This window comes from Blastocystis sp. subtype 4, assembly GCF_000743755.1.
Source record: "Blastocystis sp. subtype 4 strain WR1 chromosome Unknown seqid_0045, whole genome shotgun sequence".
In the NCBI taxonomy this organism is placed as follows: Eukaryota; class Bigyra; order Opalinata; family Blastocystidae; genus Blastocystis; species Blastocystis sp. subtype 4.
In genome coordinates, this window is record NW_014569502.1 from 1 (window position 1) to 22,463 (window position 22,463).

At 39.0% G+C, this 22,463-nt stretch overlaps 12 protein-coding genes across 12 annotated transcripts; 2 read left to right on the forward strand and 10 right to left on the reverse strand.

Moving 5' to 3' along the window:
- Window positions 1–220: 220 nt before the first annotated feature.
- Window positions 221–859, reverse strand: JH06_0941 (hypothetical protein; the record flags this gene model as incomplete). Its single annotated transcript, XM_014673344.1, has 4 exons — window positions 221–382; window positions 411–473; window positions 516–795; window positions 834–859. The coding sequence occupies 4 exons, from the start codon at window positions 857–859 to the stop codon at window positions 221–223; spliced, it is 531 nt and encodes a 176-aa protein (XP_014528830.1).
- Window positions 860–886: 27 nt separating this feature from the next.
- JH06_0942 (DNA topoisomerase VI subunit b) lies at window positions 887–1,738 on the reverse strand (the record flags this gene model as incomplete). The annotated part of the gene is made up of 2 exons (XM_014673345.1): window positions 887–1,488; window positions 1,519–1,738. The coding sequence occupies 2 exons, from the start codon at window positions 1,736–1,738 to the stop codon at window positions 887–889; spliced, it is 822 nt and encodes a 273-aa protein (XP_014528831.1).
- A 204-nt stretch (window positions 1,739–1,942) lies between these two features.
- On the forward strand, window positions 1,943–4,242 carry JH06_0943 (glucosidase I; the record flags this gene model as incomplete). The annotated part of the gene is made up of 9 exons (XM_014673346.1): window positions 1,943–1,978; window positions 2,010–2,330; window positions 2,360–2,658; window positions 2,688–2,808; window positions 2,840–2,969; window positions 3,000–3,125; window positions 3,156–3,919; window positions 3,951–4,133; window positions 4,165–4,242. The coding sequence occupies 9 exons, from the start codon at window positions 1,943–1,945 to the stop codon at window positions 4,240–4,242; spliced, it is 2,058 nt and encodes a 685-aa protein (XP_014528832.1).
- A 165-nt stretch (window positions 4,243–4,407) lies between these two features.
- JH06_0944 (hypothetical protein) lies at window positions 4,408–5,402 on the reverse strand (the record flags this gene model as incomplete). Its single annotated transcript, XM_014673347.1, has 5 exons — window positions 4,408–4,518; window positions 4,550–4,837; window positions 4,869–5,165; window positions 5,196–5,317; window positions 5,348–5,402. 5 exons carry the CDS (start codon window positions 5,400–5,402, stop codon window positions 4,408–4,410), a joined length of 873 nt encoding a protein of 290 aa, XP_014528833.1.
- Window positions 5,403–5,616: 214 nt separating this feature from the next.
- On the reverse strand, window positions 5,617–6,643 carry JH06_0945 (hypothetical protein; the record flags this gene model as incomplete). Its single annotated transcript, XM_014673348.1, has 4 exons — window positions 5,617–6,000; window positions 6,031–6,080; window positions 6,113–6,188; window positions 6,221–6,643. 4 exons carry the CDS (start codon window positions 6,641–6,643, stop codon window positions 5,617–5,619), a joined length of 933 nt encoding a protein of 310 aa, XP_014528834.1.
- Window positions 6,644–8,887: 2,244 nt separating this feature from the next.
- On the reverse strand, window positions 8,888–10,412 carry JH06_0946 (hypothetical protein; the record flags this gene model as incomplete). Its single annotated transcript, XM_014673349.1, has 6 exons — window positions 8,888–9,787; window positions 9,816–9,923; window positions 9,953–10,061; window positions 10,092–10,225; window positions 10,257–10,339; window positions 10,370–10,412. The coding sequence occupies 6 exons, from the start codon at window positions 10,410–10,412 to the stop codon at window positions 8,888–8,890; spliced, it is 1,377 nt and encodes a 458-aa protein (XP_014528835.1).
- Window positions 10,413–11,010, reverse strand: JH06_0947 (wd40 repeat-containing protein; the record flags this gene model as incomplete). The annotated part of the gene is made up of 4 exons (XM_014673350.1): window positions 10,413–10,479; window positions 10,500–10,663; window positions 10,696–10,852; window positions 10,883–11,010. The coding sequence occupies 4 exons, from the start codon at window positions 11,008–11,010 to the stop codon at window positions 10,413–10,415; spliced, it is 516 nt and encodes a 171-aa protein (XP_014528836.1).
- A 139-nt stretch (window positions 11,011–11,149) lies between these two features.
- JH06_0948 (transcription initiation factor TFIId subunit) lies at window positions 11,150–12,040 on the reverse strand (the record flags this gene model as incomplete). Its single annotated transcript, XM_014673351.1, is given in 6 exon segments — window positions 11,150–11,281; window positions 11,310–11,558; window positions 11,589–11,659; window positions 11,689–11,722; window positions 11,798–11,890; window positions 11,906–12,040. 6 exon segments carry the CDS (start codon window positions 12,038–12,040, stop codon window positions 11,150–11,152), a joined length of 714 nt encoding a protein of 237 aa, XP_014528837.1.
- Window positions 12,041–12,484: 444 nt separating this feature from the next.
- On the reverse strand, window positions 12,485–13,540 carry JH06_0949 (MFS transporter; the record flags this gene model as incomplete). The annotated part of the gene is made up of 2 exons (XM_014673352.1): window positions 12,485–13,407; window positions 13,477–13,540. 2 exons carry the CDS (start codon window positions 13,538–13,540, stop codon window positions 12,485–12,487), a joined length of 987 nt encoding a protein of 328 aa, XP_014528838.1.
- A 1,873-nt stretch (window positions 13,541–15,413) lies between these two features.
- JH06_0950 (glycosyltransferase) lies at window positions 15,414–16,849 on the reverse strand (the record flags this gene model as incomplete). The annotated part of the gene is made up of 7 exons (XM_014673353.1): window positions 15,414–15,459; window positions 15,525–15,919; window positions 15,948–16,178; window positions 16,207–16,386; window positions 16,416–16,642; window positions 16,664–16,749; window positions 16,770–16,849. 7 exons carry the CDS (start codon window positions 16,847–16,849, stop codon window positions 15,414–15,416), a joined length of 1,245 nt encoding a protein of 414 aa, XP_014528839.1.
- A 563-nt stretch (window positions 16,850–17,412) lies between these two features.
- Window positions 17,413–18,846, reverse strand: JH06_0951 (hypothetical protein; the record flags this gene model as incomplete). The annotated part of the gene is made up of 5 exons (XM_014673354.1): window positions 17,413–18,140; window positions 18,171–18,254; window positions 18,285–18,581; window positions 18,615–18,702; window positions 18,745–18,846. 5 exons carry the CDS (start codon window positions 18,844–18,846, stop codon window positions 17,413–17,415), a joined length of 1,299 nt encoding a protein of 432 aa, XP_014528840.1.
- Window positions 18,847–20,751: 1,905 nt separating this feature from the next.
- On the forward strand, window positions 20,752–21,344 carry JH06_0952 (hypothetical protein; the record flags this gene model as incomplete). Its single annotated transcript, XM_014673355.1, has 4 exons — window positions 20,752–20,873; window positions 20,914–21,085; window positions 21,117–21,280; window positions 21,311–21,344. The coding sequence occupies 4 exons, from the start codon at window positions 20,752–20,754 to the stop codon at window positions 21,342–21,344; spliced, it is 492 nt and encodes a 163-aa protein (XP_014528841.1).
- Between the last annotated feature and the right edge of the window lie 1,119 nt (window positions 21,345–22,463).

Here is a 22,463-nt window from a genome sequence, read left to right on the forward strand (position 1 = left end):
TATGGACGTCGTCTGAAGCGTGCTAGTGAGGCTGAAGAAGAGAACTAAGTTGCCTTTCAGAATCCAAGGACATCAGTTGGTGTGTTTGTTCAACAAACAAGTCTATGTCGTTTCATTGTCTCGTTTCCTTCGTTTTGCATCTTCAATCGGTTTCGCAAGAATGCTATTCATCTAGTCTAAGAGAAGAACTCAATGGTTACCGAATCGATAAGATGGTTTTCTACTGATGAAAGACTGTCAGAAGAGAGGCTAAGAACGGAGAGGCACTGTTGTCGTTTCTCTGGATCCATCCTACATCAAAGCAGCTCAGTAAAATATACAATGACAATAGATTCGTCACACTATTCGCAACAGAAGGAATCACATCTCGAAAGATATACAACTAAGTTACAGAGTCACATCACAACTACTTGTTTGGACTGACGTTTGGAGATAAACTGTGTAGGAAATTGTCGTTGAACGTCATTCATGACCTCAGTAACACACTACACCTTACCCAAGTCAATTTTTTGAACATGCTTAATTCCTTTCTTCAATCGATCGCTTTCTACCAGAGCACTTTTCTTTAGAGAAGAGAATCTCACTCGATCTCTCGTTTGTACATGAAATACAAACACAAGAAGATCACGTTCACTTACATCTTTCGAGTTCATACCTCGACCATCAATCACAGTAACTCCTTTCCTTATCGAATCATCATGCCATCGTAACGAGTAGCCATATCTGGCCCAATGACTGTACTGAAGAAATCCTTTTGTGATTCCACATCCACCACTATCTGCTAGCAATGGCTTGCTTTAAATTAATTGGAGCGATGAATTATACTAATTCACATATCGTAGAAGGAGTATCGATGCATGATCATCTTGATGACGCACTTCTGTAGCTATTGGAGAGGATGTGGGAAGAAGGAGTGTGAAGCAATCGATATCGAAAGATTCTTCATGGAATGTGGATGAGAATTCCCTTGATGATGCAAATCCGATTTCATGGAATGAAAACAATCGGTTTGAACACAAATGAGGTGGATGCTAGAGTAAAGAACTAAAATAGTTCGTACATATTCAAGAGACGAATGAGATGTGATTTGAATGTGAAGATGAAAAGGAGGGAACAGAGCAATCAACCGATGAAAATACTCTTCCACTTGATGATAGAGAATGGAATCGTCGCCTTTGATACTGTCAATTGTAATTTGCGTTCCACTCAGAGAGGACTTCAATTGTTCCGGTTTGAGCACTGACTTCCTCTTTAGAACAGTTAAGGGGCTGCAACGATCACCAATCGGGTCTAAACACAATCGATAGGAAGTTACACAATCCTCATTACGAGTGGAACTGGAGACTGTAAGTGTTGCATGATAGAAGAGAAGAATAGCTTTTAGACCAACTCCGTATTTCCCAATAGTCTGGCTCTGAGAATCTCCTTTCGACGTCGAAAACATGCCTCCACAAAGAGAAGGAATGGAGTCTCCTGTCATTCCAATTCCTATTCTTCATAATCAATTACAACGAATACCATTATCAACTGTAGAAAAGCAATATGTTCCACCAGATTTCGAAGGAGTCAAACAGATGTTGATCTCCTTTTCTTCCCGATCAATAGAAGTATTGGAAATCACAGCATCAACGCAATTATCCAGCAATTCCACAAACGAAGTAAATAGAGCTTCATTCTCGTTCTGGAACCCAAATAACTCCATATTCTGTTGTACAAACGAGATTGGTTTCGATTCCATCGTCATTCAAGTCATGTCCTCATCTCTCCTGTTGGAGGGAAATCAAAGCAATCATAAACATTATATCCGTCTCTGGTATGTGATCGTTACTATCCATATTCACTTTCGATGAGAATATCATATGTATGGATTCTTATTCTTTTAGTACCAATCGCTTTATCCACTGATCCTCTACTTCCTGTTGCAACTAATCCACTTCACTTTATGAGTCTCACTTCGTTCGGCGATACTCTATTGAATGTATGTGTCTCTCTTTGTTCATTCCATCTAGACTGGTTTTATGTGGTTTGAAGGAAGTAATGTGTCTGCTTTGCGGTTTTCAAAGGACCAGAGAAATGGAATTGAGAAGTATGGATGGGAAGAATACAATCTGGATAATTATGGGAGTTATCGCATCAAAGATGAGACGAATGGTGTCAATCTGGTTTTTACATTCGTTCGACAAGATAACGACATCGTGTTTCGAGTGGAGGGATCACCGCTAGAGGATTCAAATTCCCCTTCTAACATCACCCTTCTCCATTACTTGCATAATCCCTATAAGAATTCATCATTTTCTGTTACATCTCCTCTTAGCAAAGGTTCTGATCTTGTACTATTGTCTATGTCATTTCACTCTAGAATGCTTTCTCGATTGTCTTTAACGCAACAAATCATTCAATGAAACCTGTACCATACCGCCTCATCATCCAGGATGCACCAGACAATCAATCACCAACGGAAGTGTATTCACATGGTTTTCCATTTTCTGTTTTATCTCCTTCTCTTCCCCCAAATCCCTTCTTTTTAGATCATCTGTCTTGTAGTTGCTTCTCTGCAGAGGAAGAATCCATTCCCCATCACGTTCAAGAAGTTCTTGAATCAGATCTCAGTGAACAACTATCACTTCGTGATACTCTTTCAGAGAGTTATCGTCGCATGTATCTGAATGATCCCATCTAACAATCAGTCATCACGGTCAGTCTCTCCCAAGTGTTACTCGTGAACGTGAATCATGGCCGTTTATTCCTTCTTTTCCACCTTCAACCTCTATGCATGGCAATACGTTGATTACAGCTCGTGTTGTCCAGGTACTTCCATATGAGACAAGATGTGAAGTAGGTTCCATTTCGACTGGAATATCTTCTACTTGAAGATGATCAAGATGATTCCGAACTACTTTCGTTACCTCAACAAATGAGGATTCATGTACTCAGTGGAATCGAATTAACCCAATCCATTGAGCGACTGAGTGCCATAGTGTATACTGATTAACAACTAGGTCGATTGTTTCAGAATCAGGTTGATTCACTTCTTGAATTACGATCTCGTGGAATCAACTATCGAACAGGCCGTCAAGCACGATGGCTTCTCTCCAATACACTAGCTTCGTTCATCATCACACCTCGTATTATAACTTGGTAAGAATAAGTCATAGTACCTGATCAACATGCTGAAGAATGGTCTGTTCTTAGTGGTTGTGATTCTAAACATTGCATTACAAGTCAGAACAGTTGTGGTGATGAAGAGGGGTGGGTCTTGCGTTTACTCTGTGAATGGAATCAATCATTGTGTTCACGTCTGTTCTCTTCTCTCATCACACGTCTCTTCATACGTGAGTCAACTTATCCTCTTGCTGATACTTGTCCTCATATCTTCTTCATTGTACTGGATACTCTTATGAGGAGACAACGAAGCCATCTCACCATTCCTTCGGACGATCAGACTCTTCTGCCAATTCATGCTCTTGCTTATGAACTTCTCACACCCATGTTACAACTTGCTCAGCAATCGATGCAACGAACCGAAGCTTCTACACGCTATCTCTATCATCGTGACAATGACAATAATCCTCACTATTTTGGAGATGCTCCACGTCCATCACATAGTCATTCAGATGAATTGGATTTGGATGTTACTGTCTGGAATGTCTTTGAGTCCCGAATGCTCCTCCTGCTCCTTGACTTCCTTGATGTTGACAAAGAGATGCAAGGACGTCTGATGCGCCGTCTGGCTACAACAGAGCAGAAAATGAAACGGTGGCTGTGGGATGAAGAGAAGCGATGTTTTGGGGACATGGGAGATGATGAACTGACTTGTCACATTGGCTATGGAACCATATTACCGTTTGCTCTTAATCTCATTGGAATTGGGAATGTCAAAATTGATGACTATTTATATCATTTATTGAATACGAATGAAGTAAGATGAGAATGATGAATATGAAGAATAGCTTCTTGGACCTCATGGTATTCGTTCTCTTTCTCGTTCAGATCCATTATACGATCAGTCAGATAGTCGTGAGAGAGGTTCGACTTATCGAGGAGATATATTTGTTCATTTTAACTACCTAATTCTTCGTGAGATTCACAATCATTTGCTTGACAAACGATACTCATCATCTTTTTTCAGTTATGTGAGAATAGGATTGTTTAGTAATAATGTAGACCATGATACGAACTGTTTATGGAGAGATAAGAGAGGGATTGATCAAGACAATTCTGGACCAAGTAAGATTGGAGTGATATGGTTATCTACAGATGACAGAAACTGGAACTGTATGGGAATCATATCATGGAGAAACAGGAATTGGACGAGGTAAAAGAGATACATTTTGGTCAGCATCATTGATTCTATTGATTATGAAAGAGAGTTATGATTCATTTGTTTACTTTCAAACAAAATATTACTTAGTCTTCTATATCAATTAACTTCTTCAATTCTTCATATTCTTTATTTGCTTCATCAAACTCTTTACATTGTTTTCCTTGTAATAAGTACAACTTATAATAGGTGATTGCCTATTCATCTCAATTAGCATTCACATCATACTTTGTAATAATCCTTTCTATAGTTTTCAGCACGTGCTTTCAATAAATAACATTCAATTAATGTTGAATCATAATTTAGAGCCTCATTACTGTCAACAGCAGCATTCTGATAATCACCTACAGACAATCTCTTTCTTGCTCGTTCTGATAGAATATATGCTCGAAGTCGGCTAATATTCAACACTTCATTATAGAAGAAGCCAGTATTCACAAACAATAGTGTTTTGGTGTACATGTCTGTATTTGTCTTGTCTTTCTCTGGATCTCTTGGATTCAATTTTAATTGTTTCTAGACACTTATTATGACATTCCAGAAATACCGTGGTTCCACTTACACAAGCCATTGCAGCACGGACTATTACAAACAATGGATAAATCCGATAAGAATTATTCAGAATGTGTTGGCCACCAATATAGTCACAAACATCACTCCATTTCTGGGGCAATCCATCTTCGGTGAGATTTACTGCATTATCTTCTCCATAGTGATAGGATTCAAGAAACGAGAGTGGTTTCGCAGGATATAGAATATCATTGATGTGACGATAGTCTGAGAGCAGGTGTTTGGCAACGTCCATGTAATTCCGAAGTAGCAAATAACGGATATAATAAAGAAACTACAGATCATGAGAGATATGAATGAACACGATTTCAGAATCATCGGTAATCACTCTCGCATGCTCATCCAGAAGGCAGTGAGTTGGTTCTAACATTACTTTGTATTCTTCAATGTATCTCTTTACGTTAGGATGCAAACTCTCTTCAATCACTATTACTGATTCTCAACTCTCATCATTACGATTCTGAACAATTCGTGCAGTATTTCTGAGAAGCTTCTTTAACAATCGCTCCATTGATGACCAATCGCTTGTAGAATAGTAACAATAAAGCAGTTGAACATAAGCTTCTCGACAATGTGGACACATTGCAATAAATGAATTGAGAATTGGAATTGCGTTTTCAGGAGACTCTGATTCCAGAATAATAGAAACTGATTTATAGTCTTTCTCAACCTTTGGAATCTAATTATGAATGAAACTACCAAAAATACGATAAAACATGGTTCTATCATGATCTGTTCATTGGATTGATAATGGGTGCACAAATACTGATAATAATTGTAGTACTGATGTGCTCTACAACATTAACAACATACCCATAACACAACAATTCTACATTCCCAATATCCAAATAGACACGAGAAAGCATTGTATAGGCCTTTAGTCGTAATGGATCATTGTAAATGATTTGTCGAAGCTCTCCTATAGCCATGTGATAATTGTTACTGTTAACATCACAATATGCTACCATTTCTGCCAATTCTGGTGAATAACTATACAGATTCATTACTTTCCGCAACATTCTTCCAGCAACCTCATACTGATGAGCATGCATCAAATCTGTTGCTTCTTTCACAACGATTTCATCCTCCTTTTTCATGTCCAAATTCGTCTAGATATTACTATCCATCTCGAGACGCACAGAATCACGTTCCAATGACATCTCCAGAATGATGTCACAATTCTCAACATCTTCATATCAAAAGACTATTAAAACCAAATACGATTCAACTGAATTCGTTTCACACGCTCACCGAAATCCTTCATGCTACTCATTTCTCTTCCTCTTGAGCGAGAACTCTGTCTACTAACTCCAAATACTAATTGCTTACAACTGAGCAAATCAGATAAGCTGCAATAAGAAGGAAGTCAGGTTCCGATTGAATGCCATGAGGTAAGATTGATAGAACATACACTGCACGATCCATATCCTCTGTTAATAAAAGGAACTGAATGTAATAGAATAATAGTTCTGAGTCTGGGAATCGATCCGTATACACAGTTTTTAGATCCATTGTAGCAAGATGACCATGCATTGCAAAGACCTTCTCAGGATCATCAACACTTGTATCAACTGAAGATCGAAGATTGAAAAACACTTGTTCTATTAAAGCAATTCCATTCTGATAATGACCAGATACGAGGTAACAGGAACAAAGACGTAAGAGAAGAGGACGTGATAATAACAGGGGAGAAACAGTTTCAGTACATAACGAAGGGAAGGCATATTCTCCTACTGTTTGACCATTCTGCATCACTTGAATAACACATTGTTGAGGAGATACATAGTGATAACTCTCCTTTCTTTGTAAATGTCCTATTGTGAAGTATGATCATGATGACTACGAGGAACCACTGTATGTAAAACATAATGATAAGGAGCCTTTGCAAATACTTCTGATAATGCTTTCTCTATATAATCGAATCGTTGTTTATCTTGAAGATCATTTACTAAATCGAGAGTTTTTTTGACATATAACACAAGGTCAGAAATAGTCCCGATTATGAATGGTGGTAAATAAGTAGGTGGAATATCACTTGGATACTTCTGTAAGATGGTTTGATAAACCCGATCACTCTTTCGAGCAAACTTTAATGACCTATAAATGAAATAGAATGAACAGGATAACTGAGAATAATCTCCACACATTAGAAGACATAGAGACCAATAATAATAGTATTGTTGCATTGATAGAAGAGAGACACTTGTACATACTGTATCAGGTTTCTCTTTACCTAATCCTTTGTCAGTTAATCGATCTATAGTCTGGAGTGTACTTAACAAGGTTGGATCATGACAGTCATATGCATAAAAACGTCGAATTTCTTCTTCAGAGAGAGTAGTAGCCGAATAATTAGCTATGGGTTATTCTTCATTCTCTTCAGTACGTTCTTCATGTTCTTGTTTCTTTATTGCTTCAATCTGTTTCTCTCGTTCTGTCAAAGGAGCCTTCATTTCTTCTTCTTCTTCTGTTACTATAGCAAGAGGATTATCTTCAGGATCAAGATTCATCATGATGGCAAATCGATTCATATTGCTTATAAATGAGATCAGATCAAATCGTCTAAAAGCAAGAGAAGCTTGTTCGACTATTTCTAATTCAATTCTCAAAGACTTCTACAAAAGAAGAATGGATAAAACGGATATGAATGAATATGAGTGGCAATAATTCGAGAGAATTCTAATTCACTATGATTCATAAAAGTAATATAACCAATACACACAATGAACATACTGAAAGACCATTGGTCGACGATAATAGGTTAATAACTGAGAACGGAAATTCAAATACTCTTTCTTTGCTAAATTCCTTGAATTGAATAAGAAAGAAGGGATTACAAATTTGATGAACAAGCGCCCATTTCTGTCTTGATCCTATTATCTTCGTGGAAGTTATTCAGATAACTGTTGAAGTCTATAAGTGCCTGAACCTTCATATACCTCACACTAATCTACAGGAATAAGAAGATTCATTCGTTGATAGGTTCTAGCACGACGTAAGTACAGAATTGCTGTAACATTATTCCTCTGAAGTCCTTTTGAACACAAGTCTACGTCATTATATCAGTCCATTCTCTACATATGGTTTTCTTGTAGTTATTGGCATAATAATTCATATCTGCACAGAAATACAACAATAGAGACTTGAGATGTGACAAATGGAGCTCTGGATAGATTGATTCTGTGATTTGAATCAACTGAAGTGCTTGTGAGAAAGCATGAATGGCTTCATGTTGACGTTTTCGAATATAATACTTCTCTCCTTCTTCTTTCAATCCCTTCATATTATTCTTTGTATTCAATCGTACAATAATGGCTTGGATGTAATTATCAAATGAATGAAACTGAGGTGGTATTTGTGGGCACAAGGCAATAGCTCGTGATAGATTGATATACGAGCTTGTCTCATTATTCTGAATTAGAAAGCGTAAGAAGAGCATTGTCTGAAGATGATAATTTCGAATGAATACTTACAAAGTCATTGTCAGGATGATTCAGTGAACAATAAAAACAAGTCTCAGAAGAATCAAATAATTGGTAGGTCACTAATAAAAGGGTATTATGATTGAATGTTTTCTCTTGCAAACTCAGATCCATTGAGTTTGATAAAGCAAAGTTAAGATTCATTGTTGCTAGCAATGAGATTCTCTCTTCATGTGTACTATCAACTAAGAATTGAGCAGCATTTTTTAGAAGGATTCGAATTAACTTCATTCCTTCTGTCAACAAACGTTTATCGGTTGATTGAAGATCACATTCTAATATTGCTAATACCACATTTCGATTGTTTGAACATGTTTCAAAGACTGATGATAACAACTTCGAGGCTTTCACATAGTATTCAGCATCCATATACAACAGAGCTTCATCATACAGCTGTTGAATATGGTTACACTAATTAAGACAAGTTTCATAATTATTACTTCATTCAGTTTAACCTGAGCGGATTGCTGTTGAAACTGAATAAGATATTCCCATACAGATTTTGCTCTAATCTTCACAAAATCGATGTAGCATACAATGTCAGCTTCCCCATTTTCATATACACATTCCCCAGCAAATACAACTCCTCAATGGAATCAACTCCTGAACTCAATTCAGCGTATGCTTCAGCCACACAACCAATTTCAAGATATGAACGAATAGCCAGATCTTTGGCTGTTGTGTTGTTAGGATTGAGAGACCGAACAAATCGACATGTTTCAATACACTTGGAGTGTTTTCCTTCTTGAAATGCATTTCGTGCTTGAAACAGATAAATGTTCTCATAGAACTGACGAGCATACTCATCATTTGTGTTTGTCTGAATGATTGATTCCGAATTAGAGGTTCCTTCTGTTGACGATTCTGGATGTGATTCTTGAGTTGAATTTGTTTCTGTCATATCATATTGAACAGAGTTCTGAATTGCTTCTAATAAGGAGCGTGTACTTTCATCCAGATCCTTAATCATTCTCAATACCTCTTCATCGTCATCACCTTTTGCCTTGTTGTCAGCTTCTAAAGTGGTTTGTGAATCGGTTGCTCGAGAAGGGACAGAAATAAGTTCAGAGGATACAGACTCAGTAGAAGAAGTGTTCATAAGAGTAGAGACTGTAGAAGAAGGAACACTTGGGATCTCATAAGGTGGAGGAATAAGAGCTGGAATACTATCAGGATTATCATCATGCTTCTCATCTGAGATCTGGATTTCATTATTATATTCCATTCTCACTTTGATAGAGGCCATCAATGCTTCTAGTGTATCCTTCAATAAACTAGCACCACGTAATTTCTCGGCTGTCTCATCTTCAATACTCTTCATATATGGGATAAGAATTGATTGTGGATCCGGATCATTGTCTTCATCTGTATCACCCAATTGGAATTCAAATTCAACGAGATTATTTGCTTCCATCTACATGAAACATACAAATAAGTACTACTGATTCTGTCGAGGGTTTGACTAATGTGGCCGAAGCCGAGTAACCATGATCTGTATAGATGATGGAACCCGATCCAACTCCAGCCACTGGATTATCCTTCAAGAAGGACTACTGTTAAAGCACGAACAAGGACATACAAAAGAATTGTTTTCATCCTCCTCTTTTGCAGAAAATACTAAAACTGTCAGCGTTCTGAATCGATGGAGATAGGACAATTCAGTCTTACAATCGAAATAGAATTGAGGACTAACAATCACAAAAACCATTTAAACTCACCTCTTTTCTATTTGTTCGGATTTTGCTTTCAAGATTAGGCGTCTGTTTTTACCATTACCAACAAAAAGGAGCCAAAACCACTTGTTTCCTGGAATTAATTCATCAATCAGATCGGTTGAACTCGTGACGTCAATCTAAAGGAGATTGGAACAATAATTGACCAACTTTCAACAGTTCTGTCTGTGGAAGTTCCTGAATACTCCGAAGAGTCATACTCTTTTCGATTACGTCTGTGTGAACAAACGAAGCTAGAAATGAACAACAACTCCAATAATCACCCAAAGAAGGCAGTTTCGTTTGAGAATCTGCTTTCTGACTCATTTAAATATCGTTTGAACAAGATTCACAAATAAAACTAGATGATTGTGGATGAACAAACATAAGTAGTCTAGTTCTATAGCAAAATACCTATTATGACTACAGTCCAGGAGTGTATGAACGGGTCGAGCACTTTTGAATAGTCCTGATTCCACAAGAGTGTTACTCTCCGTCACTTTGTAGATGCAGACTGTACCATCTAGAGAAGAAGTTACAACACAATCATCATGGAATGCCTCCAGACCTGTGATTGCCTATACAAGTCATTCAGACCAACAAATCAAACAGAATTAAACTGCTTTGTAAATGAGAGGATCTTTCCAATTTGAACTTGATATACACCGATATAGCCATCTTCTGTCCCATACACTAATAGTGTATCCTTTCTCACAGTTATCAATCGAGTTACACGTGCTCGTGTAATTAGAAGGCGTTCACAAGCTCTATAAGTAATATTTAAGAATATTTCAAACCCTGTTCCAGTATTGATCAATCGAATGAATCCTTCTTCGTCACATGTTATAGTGTACTGGTCATTCGAAGTGAATATACACGCTATGATATCGCATTTATGATAATAACCGATATGCGAAGGAACCATTTGAGAAGTATCACCTAAATACACGTGTGTGTCTAGTCCTCCACATACAAATTGTGAATTAGAGTGACTAAACCGAATACACCATAAAGGAACTTGAGTAAATGAATAGACAGACTAGAAATCATCACCATATAGTGTTTCATATCAGACAGGAATACTGTTTCAGAGACCATAATCGAACATCTCCATCAATGCTGCAGGAAAGAAGATACTCCGTATTCTTTGAGATATCCATAGCTGTGACTGCTAGTCGATGTCCATAGAGGGTATACTACAGAAGAAGCAAAAAACAGAAATACATGTTGAAACGATGACTGAGTGGAATTCGTAAATTGAACAACATGGATCTTGGTATCTTCAGTTGCCACAACGATCTGGATATCAATGCAAGGATACAATGGAACTGTTGAACCTCCACGTCCTACAGCACAACACGAAATGTGCTTCTCTTTGGCTGAGGGTGGATATTGGGATGAGTCACATTGAAGGAACTGGTCTAATCGGAGAAGGGCAATAGAAGGATTGTCATGAAGATGATCCACTCCTTCCTAGTTCTTAGAGTATAGAATGATTCTTACTATCGGTAACCAACTGGAAGGAGAGAAAAACCAAATTGGATCTGGGAGTATCGAATCTGGAGCTTTTTCTTCTACGATAACAGTTCAAGTTTATACAAACTAGGTTCTTCTGGTAACAGAACAACAGTTAGAAGCTACAGATCATACTATTAATGAGAGAGTACTCTACACAAATAATCCTGCATTCCTTGCATTTCTTTTTCTCTAACTTGTTTATGGAGAAACGTAAAGGCTTCTTTGGATAACCAGATAGTCGGGCTCTTAGCGGTCTCGGGATACTCTGCTGGACATAAATGAGGTGACTACATGTGATTAACACTGATCACACGCACTCTAAAGGCAAATACTTCAAGTAGCTCTAGATCACGTATATTTTCCTTAGAAGCAAAGATTTTATAATGGGTTTTAAAGAACTGCCGTCTAACTTCTAGATCGGCATGAGTGGCATTCATAAAGATACACCGAAATAATTGATACATCACTTTCAATAGTTCATTCTATTCATTACCACTCGAAATCAATCAAACTTGAACATCTTCTCTTGTCTCCTTGACTGAATTCAACAAAGTCTCGTATTCTTCTAAGTCCCTCAGATGGTTATCTATATAAAAGTAGAATCCCCTTTCAGAGAGAATTTGCCGCCTTAGAGACTCTTTCTGATTCTCCGAATATGAAATCTGAACTGAAATAGACCAAGAGCAAATACCTGTATCCTTTTTTTAGATATTGGATACCCTTGTGTGAGATCAGAAGAACTACCAGTGAATAATATAGAGTAGTATTACAATGATGGATTAACATTATTACTTGAGTCCATTGACACAAAGGGTAACAAATAATGAATCATATACTCTTAATAACAAACAAGACAACGTTGATGCAGCAACATAACCAAATTACTGTGGAAGATTCACTGTGACTTCTTGAGTCTCGGTGTTCGATAATAGAGCTTCTTTCTCTCTCTTCTCCTTTTTGAGTACGATTAGATGATATATAATAAGAAGAATAAGTGCAGTAGCGATCATTGGAACTGTCGACCAATACGCCACTTTGGGTCCAAACTTATCATTTAGCACACCAAGAACGTATTGAATTGGAATTCCCAAGGATGCTTGCATAGGAAGAATACAACTAATCGGAACAGCCGCATCTTCTTTCCAATATCGCATACATGTCACAATGAAGGTGGGCCAGAAGAAAGCAACCATAGCGCCAGCAAACGGGAGAACATATACCCCAGCCTTACCAATCGAAAGCCCCACCACAAAAATGATTATGGCACACGACATGACAATATACTCCATTGAAAATGCACCTAACCAATCCACCAGGAATCCTCCAAAGAGACGAGCTAGAGTGAATGCAACGTAGAAACAAGAATTGAACCATGCTCCTTCTTTCGTCGGGTCCAAATGTAACACATCACGAAGATACATGCCTCCCCAAGCTGAGGTTGCACGCTCTCCTGTGGTCATGAGGGCTAAAATCATTGCCTGGAGCCATACCATTGGAGAGATGAGCGCTGTACCCACTGTCAAACCCTCATGATTCTTCTCTTGTTCTTCTGTCTTTGGTTTATTAATGGCAAATCGAATGAAGAGAATAGGTAGTGCCAACAGAAGAAGAGGAACGGTCATTCCCAGGCTGATTCCACGGAAACTGTACTGTGGCAACCACCTGTTTATACCTCCAGCAAAGAGAGGTCCAATAATGGCTCCTAAACCATAACAACTGTGAAGGAGAAGCATAAGAATGCCTGTATTGTTGGTGAATAGGATCGAAGACATTGAATGAGGAGCATCATCCAATCCTCCCATACCTGCACATGCCAAAAACTGATACAAAAACAATGTCCAGTAATTGGTAGCTGTGGAGGTGAGGAGACAACCAACAGTAGATATTAAAAATGCAGATAGGATAACAGCCTTAAATCCAAAACGTTGAAGTGTCATGGCGACAGAAAGAGACCATAAAAGATAGGAAAATTGAGCCATGGACTGTAGGGATCCAAACTGGCTGTAGGACAAATTTAGAGACTCTTTCATCATTGGATATGTCACCGATCGCACATTATCGATAAATCCTTGTCCAACCATGCATGCATATGCACAGAAGACGAGCGACCAATATTGAGCTTTGGTAATGCCTTTTTCCATTATTTATGAACATATCGAAATGTGTTCCTTTCACCGCGGGACTTCGCAACAAACAGTCAAATCCATCTCGTTTACACCAGTATCTTCCTCCGAGTCACTCTCTCTCATGATTCTCAAGCGCTCCTGCATCTTCAAACGAATTTCATCATTTAGGGACATCTTTAATTGTCGTTGTGTCTTAGTAATGCTCGACTCTCCTTCTCCTCCTTTCACAATTCTTTCAAGAGATTGAACAGGTTCCTCTTGCTTTTCCTTCTTTCTCTCTCTACACCTTACCTTCTTCCAGTTCTACTACTCGGTCGCCAAGATCCGTCGATTTGCACTCTGTCGCAGTTCCTCCATAAGTAGGGATTTCTGTTGTCGAATAGCAGGATCAACATCCTCCTACAGTTTAGTTGATCCACTCATCCGTACACCAATAGGAATACTTCGCACTTCAGCCACAGGTTCATTTGCCGAAGTGGAGAGAGGTGTCCCTAACGATCGCTGGATTCCATCGCGTGATTGATTTGTACTTCTACGACGGCGAGGAGGTGCAGCAGGCAAGGTTGGGGCTGCTGGTTGTGTTTCTATCACAGCTGGTGTTTTCTGAGCCTCTTTCAGAGATACCGCTGGCTCAGCCTCCACTGGTGATGGTATAGGCTGAATCTCTCTTACAGATGGTGCTTTCTGAGTTTCTCTCGTAGATACCGCCGGCTGAGTCTCCATCACTTCCAATAATGACTGTGGCATAGGATGCGAAGTGGGCTCGATCGATCTACGACGCACTTCCCTCGACCTTTCTTGAGTCGGTGGCTGGTACCCTGCTGGCTTTGAAAAGTCCATGACATAGTCGTCTACAGGGATCGGATTCGTAGATTCGAAATCATGTAAACCACGATGAGTAATTTCCTCTCTGCGAATAGGATTCTGAGAATAGATAGGTTCTGGAGGAGGATATGAAAGACCTTGCTGCACGGAATTACGAAGCATTTCCAACTCTTCCGATTTCCTCCTACTCTCTTCTTTCACACGCTCCATTTGTTCCTAAACTGTAAGACATAACCAGGGACGACAAACCACTAATGCTTCTAACTGTTTTTGAATGATGTCAACTTTAGTTACAGTGACAGTATCTACATATTAACAAGAATTCAAAGACATCACCAGAACCATCATATTCAGCTCGGTTACTCCGATTCTCCTGAAGTGACTGTACTAACTACACGTTAGGAATAGAGAAAAATACAACAGCTTTCCATTTGCTAATAATAAAAGACCCAGAAACAATCTCCAAGAACATGCGACCCACTTGTTCATAAGACAACATATTCTCCGCTCCAAACTCCTGCAATGTTAATAACTCGTATATTTACACTTACAAGAATTGAATAATAGGGAGTATTGAACTGTTCCAGAATTCTCGCTTGATCTGCCTTGCATTGACGAATACTCTTTTGGTCCATCACTGCACTATTTCTGTTCATATACTCTATACATCAAAAGACCAATAAACGGCAACGGGGATACGATTGTCGATATCCAAAACCACCAGAAACATCATCACTAGGATCTCCTGTCTGCATTTCAGCTCACAGGTTTCCTCACTGTGGAAATATAAAGGTGTCTTTAATTGAATGTTTGTAATTCCAAAAAGATCCCCGATTTGGGTCTTTGTGGATCTCACTAATTACGAAGGAGATGGGCGATTCAGAAGTGGAGCGAACACAGAGCATCTAGTTCACATCTCTATTTCAAATAAAAGGATGTAGAAGAAACATGGTAAATGAATAACCCATACTTTAAAAGATTCACAACAGAATATTGCTCAATTAACACACTACGCAAACACTCAATACATACATAGAAATTGGCAAAATGAACTGTTCTCCAACACATTTGATATTTCACAGGATCCAGAGTTGCTCGAATGCTTGGACACGAAGCGGGAAGTGGAACAGAGAAATTGTTCATAGCCACATGCTGTAATCGCCCTTGATTACACACAAGATTGTACCAATTGTCCCGAAAATTGGGGGGTCTTAATTCAATGTAGGTAGATCGCGGAAGGAGGAAAACAATCGTCGCAGCAGCCGCACCGTGAACAGAGATCAGGATATCAGTTTCCACAGTAGTTCGAACCTGTTCCTCCATGGGAATCTTGTGAATAAGAACCTGGTTAAAACGAAATCGATTCTATATCAACAGGTCTGCTTAGTCCTACCTTCATCGAGTCGAAAAGATGGATGACCTCGTCTGTATTGAGGACCTGCCTTCCGTTGCTCTTCGTATCTCGTGGCAGATATAATACATTAAGCTGAGTTGATTCCCTCTGATACAGGCGATCCACGTGGATAGCATAGTGCTTATAGGTAGCAGATCGTAGTACATCTCCCTCGTAGGGATATGGAAAGTATCCACCTCGACCGTCATGATCCACATGCCCACTAATAGTCTGAATAATAAGACAATCCAAAGACTACCAAGTGATTCCAACACAGAAAATGAGCTTTCTTCATCATATGAATGATATCTTCAGACACATGAAAATGAATCGCATTTGGTCCTGTTAATGGATGTGTTGCTTTGAGAATATCGATGAATCCTTTTGTCCACTTAATTTCCTCTTTTCGAATGAATTGTGGGAGAAAGACATTTCGCATCTAGTGTTGAGATTGTTTCCAAATCCTACTGGAGGTAAGGCAGAAGGATTACTAGCTCGGTGATTCACAATCATAGCATTCTCAGCAAAATGAGAAGTATGTTGACTCCACCCAGGAATGATCATCCACGAACCATCACCCTCATACAGAACATGATCAAAATCACTGGAAGGGAAAGGGCCTGTGACACTCTTAAATTTCCAACGATGCTGATATCCTTTGAGTCTCTCCGAGAATGGATTATGCTGATGACTGTCTAGAAATACGATCAGATTACGGGTACCACGCTGCAGACATACATTTGAAAGATGGGCCCAATGAATGCCTTTGTTGTCATAGATGTGGATTGAAGAAAAGGGCGTACTTATTGTTAGATAATAAACTTGCACCAACTCATTCTCCTTATATTCTCCTCGGATACCTCTAGGAATCGAACTACAAGTGAACAATAGCTAATTAACATACTCGTTGTAATGAAGAAAAAGACACTGCTGCCTACGTTCAAATTCGAGAGACCTAGTGCTAGGTTCCTTCTTACATTGTTACCAAGAATCGTTACTGTAATCGATACTGCTTGGATGACAATTACTCCCGGGAATTGAAGTAAACAAGTCAATGTATCGATTCCTAGGTAAACTACTATCGTTATTGGATCTGGGAGTGTCGATCCACTTCAATGAAGTCTCTATGATTATATTCACTTATTCATTGTACTAGAAAAACGAACGACCCTTGATGAAGGATTAGAGTCCTTTTCTGCTTGGATAATGTGTTTTCGGAATTGAATAATAGGAACTTCTAATCATTATATTCTTTCTATGATATAATTACGAAAAGATATTGGAAACAAGGTCTGGATGAGAACTTCAATTAGGAAGATGAAGACAGCGCCACTACCCATGGAAACAACAAACTGCCTCCCTGAAGATCTATCATTCATTCTAAAAGACAAAAGAAAAGAAACACTATGGATCAGAAGACTATCCTTGATCTAAAAGAACAGCAGTATGAACAAACAATAAGAAACTAAAAGAAAGTCACATTGGGAGATTTCACGTTCATTAACCTTGAAGCTCTAGAGAGGGCACTTCCAGGAGTAAGGAAAAGAACATCACACTTTGATAAGAGGAACATTTCCAAATAGACACGCATTAATCCAGCTTCAGTTGTCAACCGACCTGTATGCATTCGTGGTAAATCCCCAACAGTTTTCACAATATTAGGATACAGACGAGTCATATTTCTCTCGACCTGCCTAGAATCCGTACTAAGAAAAATATAAGCATCCGGATGTTCCTGAAGAAAGTAGTTAAGAAGTCGAAGTCGCTCTTGAATCCGCTTCTCAGTCACTTCACTCGCATCATCTTTCCATACCGAGAGAGATCCAGCCATTCGAATATGCATTCCAATCATAAAATGATCCTTAAATAGTGTAAGAAATGGGTTGAGAAAAGACATCAGGAAGTCTGATGGTTGAAATACGGAACGTAAACATATCGGATACCAGGATCTGGTAGTTAAGAGAAGTGAAGAATTTCTGGGTTCATTTAGACGTTTAGTAAAATCGGAGAAAGAACGGTGGGTAGTAATAGAGCGTAGCATTGAAGATGATGAATTGAAAATGACTGGACCTGCATAGAATGAATTAAATAATGAATTGCTAGTTACACCAGGAATAGAAGCCCGATTTGTATAGTCCACTAGAGTTACGGACTGATTATTCACATCCACTGTTCGACTGTAACGATATAATTCTATTCATAATCAAATCAAACTATTGATACCAGAGTGAACTGGAAGGGTTGCAGGGAATGTTAGATTGAAGAGTGGAAAACGGAAAAAATGATTAGGAATTCCTGGAGCATTGACTACAAGTGAAATCAAAAGAATTGACCAACTTTGAATTGAACGATTATTGACAATCCCTAACAAGAGAATGTCACAAACACCAAACAGTTGAGTCGCTATTCCAATAGATCCTTTCTTTTGATATATTATTTGATCTGTAGCATTGTGAATACTGTGTTTCTGAAAAGGAAGATAGTATGTATTCATATAAGATACAAAGGTATCTGATCCAGCTATCCATGTGGCATCCGAAGATTCGACAATTCTTGGACCTGTACTCATAGGAAGATAGTACGAATCAAGATCAAAATCTAGAGTTGACAAGCATGATTCGCTTCTCTCGCTCACTAGAAAATCAACTAAAACGAATTCGATCATACACATCGAGAGAATTGTTCGCTCTTTCCACTGGATTGTTGAACACTTTGTTCCCCAAAGTCCAAACTTAATATACCCACTGTCAAATCCCTAAACATGATAATCTCAACAAGAAACGACAGAAGGGACTACTCTGCAATCACTGTTCCTTCTTTCCACAACTGCAGGGACATAGACGAAAAACCCAACTGTTACAAAAGTAGCTGTAGAGAGAAATAATAACCACGGATACATAATAGCTCAGTCCAATCGCAAATCGAAAGAAGCAGTGTCCAGGAATATATATCTCGTAAAAATAAGGAAATGTGAATATACTATGTAGAGTCCATAATTATCAACTCATACTATACAAATCATTTAACATGATGATTCAGATACCTTTTGTTAAGACCCATAGGGTATCATGAAAGGAGCAATATTGAGTCATTAGAACTGTGTTAGCATCAATTAGGATTCTATTCTTCATGGGAACATGAAGTACAAAATGCTGATCAGGATCCAATATTCAATTATTGAATTGTGAACGCAAGATGAATATGCTAAGAACCACACCTTTTATTCAAATCAGAATGTTGATACTTCACATGTAAAAAGATACAGTGATCGATCAGAAGGCTTTCCATCATTATCTAAACGACGAATATTCTAGGAATCGTTCTTTCCATAAGAATACAACAACGTCAAAACCCGGTCAATCCAAAGAGAAGGATGGATGGAAGTGAAGAATTCGTACTACAATTTTGTGAAATTGTAGGATGTGATCCAGAGCAAGCCGTTATGTATTTGGACATGTCAGGAGGAAATCTAGATACAGCTGTTTCTCTCTACCTTGACAATAACACACCTGGTAATGATAATATCAATAACATCCAGGATCTATCCCACGATGTTGAAGAACTCTCAGATGCTGATGTGGAGGAGAGTGGAGACCTTCGAAGAATCTATAATAGTCAGGGTAAACCTTGATATTGAAGTTTAATCACAGAAATCTATCGTCCTGAGAATGCAAATGTTGGTTCGTATGCTGCCAATGTGTTTGCATCTTCTGAAGATAGTGGTAGGTGTTTTTATATAAGTATCATTCAAGAACTTGCAAAACGCTTTGATTTACCTGAATCTATTAAAGGACCGTACCTTCTGGAGAAGGCAAGAGAACAGGCACTATATTCAGATCCAGTGAAATGGGTGTTGATGTGTCTTTTCGTACTTCTTAAAGTATATCCTGACTGGTAGAACAAAACGACCTTTGATAATGTACGTATTAATCGTGATATCTTCCACGATCCGATGGTGATTGAGATTATGAAGGCGAATTTCATTGTTGTTCAAGTTTCATCTTGATTGATATGTCACTTGTAGCATTTTACTCCAGATGATCCAAGTGAATTATGTGAGGGCAACCGTATTCGAAACTGTTATGGAATCACCACGCTCCCGTTTATTGGAATCATAAATCCATTATCAGGAGGAATGGAGCATCAAATTCCGGAGCGATACTTCCGGGATCCGTCCATGTTTATCGAACGAAGTTGTTATGAGTTGATTCTATGAAAACTAGTCACTGCTGAGTTAGAAAAGAATCCTACTACCATAATTCCTCATGTAGCTCAGCCTTCCATTGAGATGCAAACTTCACGTCACAAAGCACCACTCACTCCTGCACGCATTGTACCGCTTACTCCGATTATGCAACAACAGACACAGCCAGTTCCCAGACCGCAACTCGCTGAGATTCCTGTTCCTATGAATCCAACACCTGCTGTATTCCGGGATATAAGTACTACTCGTAAGTTTGTCGGGAAATGATCATATGTAGCTGGTATGGCTGCCTGTCGTATGCGTATTCGGTTGCCATCTTCTACTGCTACGCTTTGTGTAGTGAAGACAGCGACTCTTCGGGAATTAGCTGCCTACATTCAGCAGACGCAACCTGGACTAGAGGGATCTGAGATTGATATTCTGACTGGAAATCCTCCAGTTTCTATTATGACAAATGTATTTGTGTTTACGGAAGTTGAATTGTAGCCTGAGCGAACGTTGGATGAAATGAAGTTAAATGGATCTGCTCTGATTGTCCGTACAGTTACAAATAGTTCATAGTATCAAGATTTGTTGAAGACACGACAATCACTTTTATCTATGCAAGGAACTCAAATATATCGAAAAGAACTATCAAGACGTTTACTCTTTGGAGCGATCGGTGTTGTTGCTGTTTATCTTCTATTTGTCAGACCTGTGAATGCAGTGAAACCAATTGACGAGTGTGTGTTAAAGGATTGCGTAACACCATAGAAAGATTAGAAATGAACAAAAGTCAAATGGTCAGAGTATTGTTGAAGAACCTGTCGTAAAGCCCATCTCTGCTCAGGAGCTGTATTTTATTTGTACACGTAGCAACGAATATCTACTTTTGGTCGATGCTCGTACTGAACAGGAATACCAAGCTGGCCATATTACAAGTAGTTTATCACTTGTCTCTCATTAAAGAAACGGATTATCCATAGAAAGCCTTCGAAGAGAGGGATCCTGATAATCTCCCCAAGATCCGTGTATTCTTCTATTCGAATGAGAATAAACGAAGTCAAGAGGTAGCAGCGATGTATGCAAGTCGAGGTGTAAATGCCTACTATGTGGAAGGAGGATTGTATGCCTGGAAACCAATTCAAGGGTAGATCTATATACCAAAATCCATTTATAGACTTCTTCCTATTATTCGTGATGATCAGGAATGAGTCAATAATTGTCTCAATGCATCCTCGAATAGTTGATTGTAATAATGATATGTTTGTTTAGAAAAGAAAAATGGCGCAGGTCAGGCAGAATCGAACTGCTGGGCGTTTATTCCCCTACGGATTTGAAGTCCGCACCCAGCACCAGCTAGGGTCAGTCCTGCACTATATTGAATTCTTTCAACTTTCTATATAAGGATTAAAATTGAATAGTTGTCTCATAACTATTCTAGAATTGCTTGAATCATTGTATAAAACAAATAGACGAATCCGAAAACTCAAACCGAGAGTCGCTGGAATCACTTTCACTATCAGTTTGCATCACCTCAAGTCGACTACGCAGTAAATCAGCCAGTCCAGGAGTGTCACTTCTATCATGTTTTGGTGGTTCCTCAACTGGTCGAGAAGAACGATCCACTTTACGTAACTTAGAGAAGTCAAAGCCACGAATTTCGTCCAAAAGAGGATTCCCAGATCTTGGTGGAGGTTTCTCCGTCATCTTTTCGCCTTCTTCGGGAACAAAGAGATGTCCTCGTGTTTCTCCTCGCATAGTATTCAGGACTTCAGTTCCATAGCGTTCACTGCGCTGGCCTCCTCCAAGAGTTCCTGCTTTGCGGATGGTTCCAGCTCGATTCACAAGGGATCCCTTGGGCGACTGAACACTGGAGCTTGCTGCTCTAGCAGCACGATCCAGACGGGAAGTACCAGCATTAGCAATCTCTTGAAGCAAACTTGCAGGCATAGCTCTTTTCGGAGGAGATAGGTCGGGTTCACATGTGGAGTCGTGTTGAGAGAGAGGGTTGTGTATGTGTTCTGTATGTTCAACCTGTGAAGATGCTTTCTCTTCAATGTGCTTTTGACGAGCTGCTGCTGCTGCTGCAAGATCGGTCAAAAATGGTAACGGACGACGAGGAGGATCTTGTGAAGGAGCAGAGGAAGAAGGAATATCTCTGGAAGATACATCTGTACTTACAGAAGTATTAGATTGAACCGTAAAGGCCACAGGAGGAGGAGGTGGCGGTACCGATCGCTGCAACTTGGGAGGTATTTGCAGGATATCAACAGGAGGAGAATAGGCCGGAGAAACTTGACGAGAAAAGGATTCAGAAGGTGGACAACATA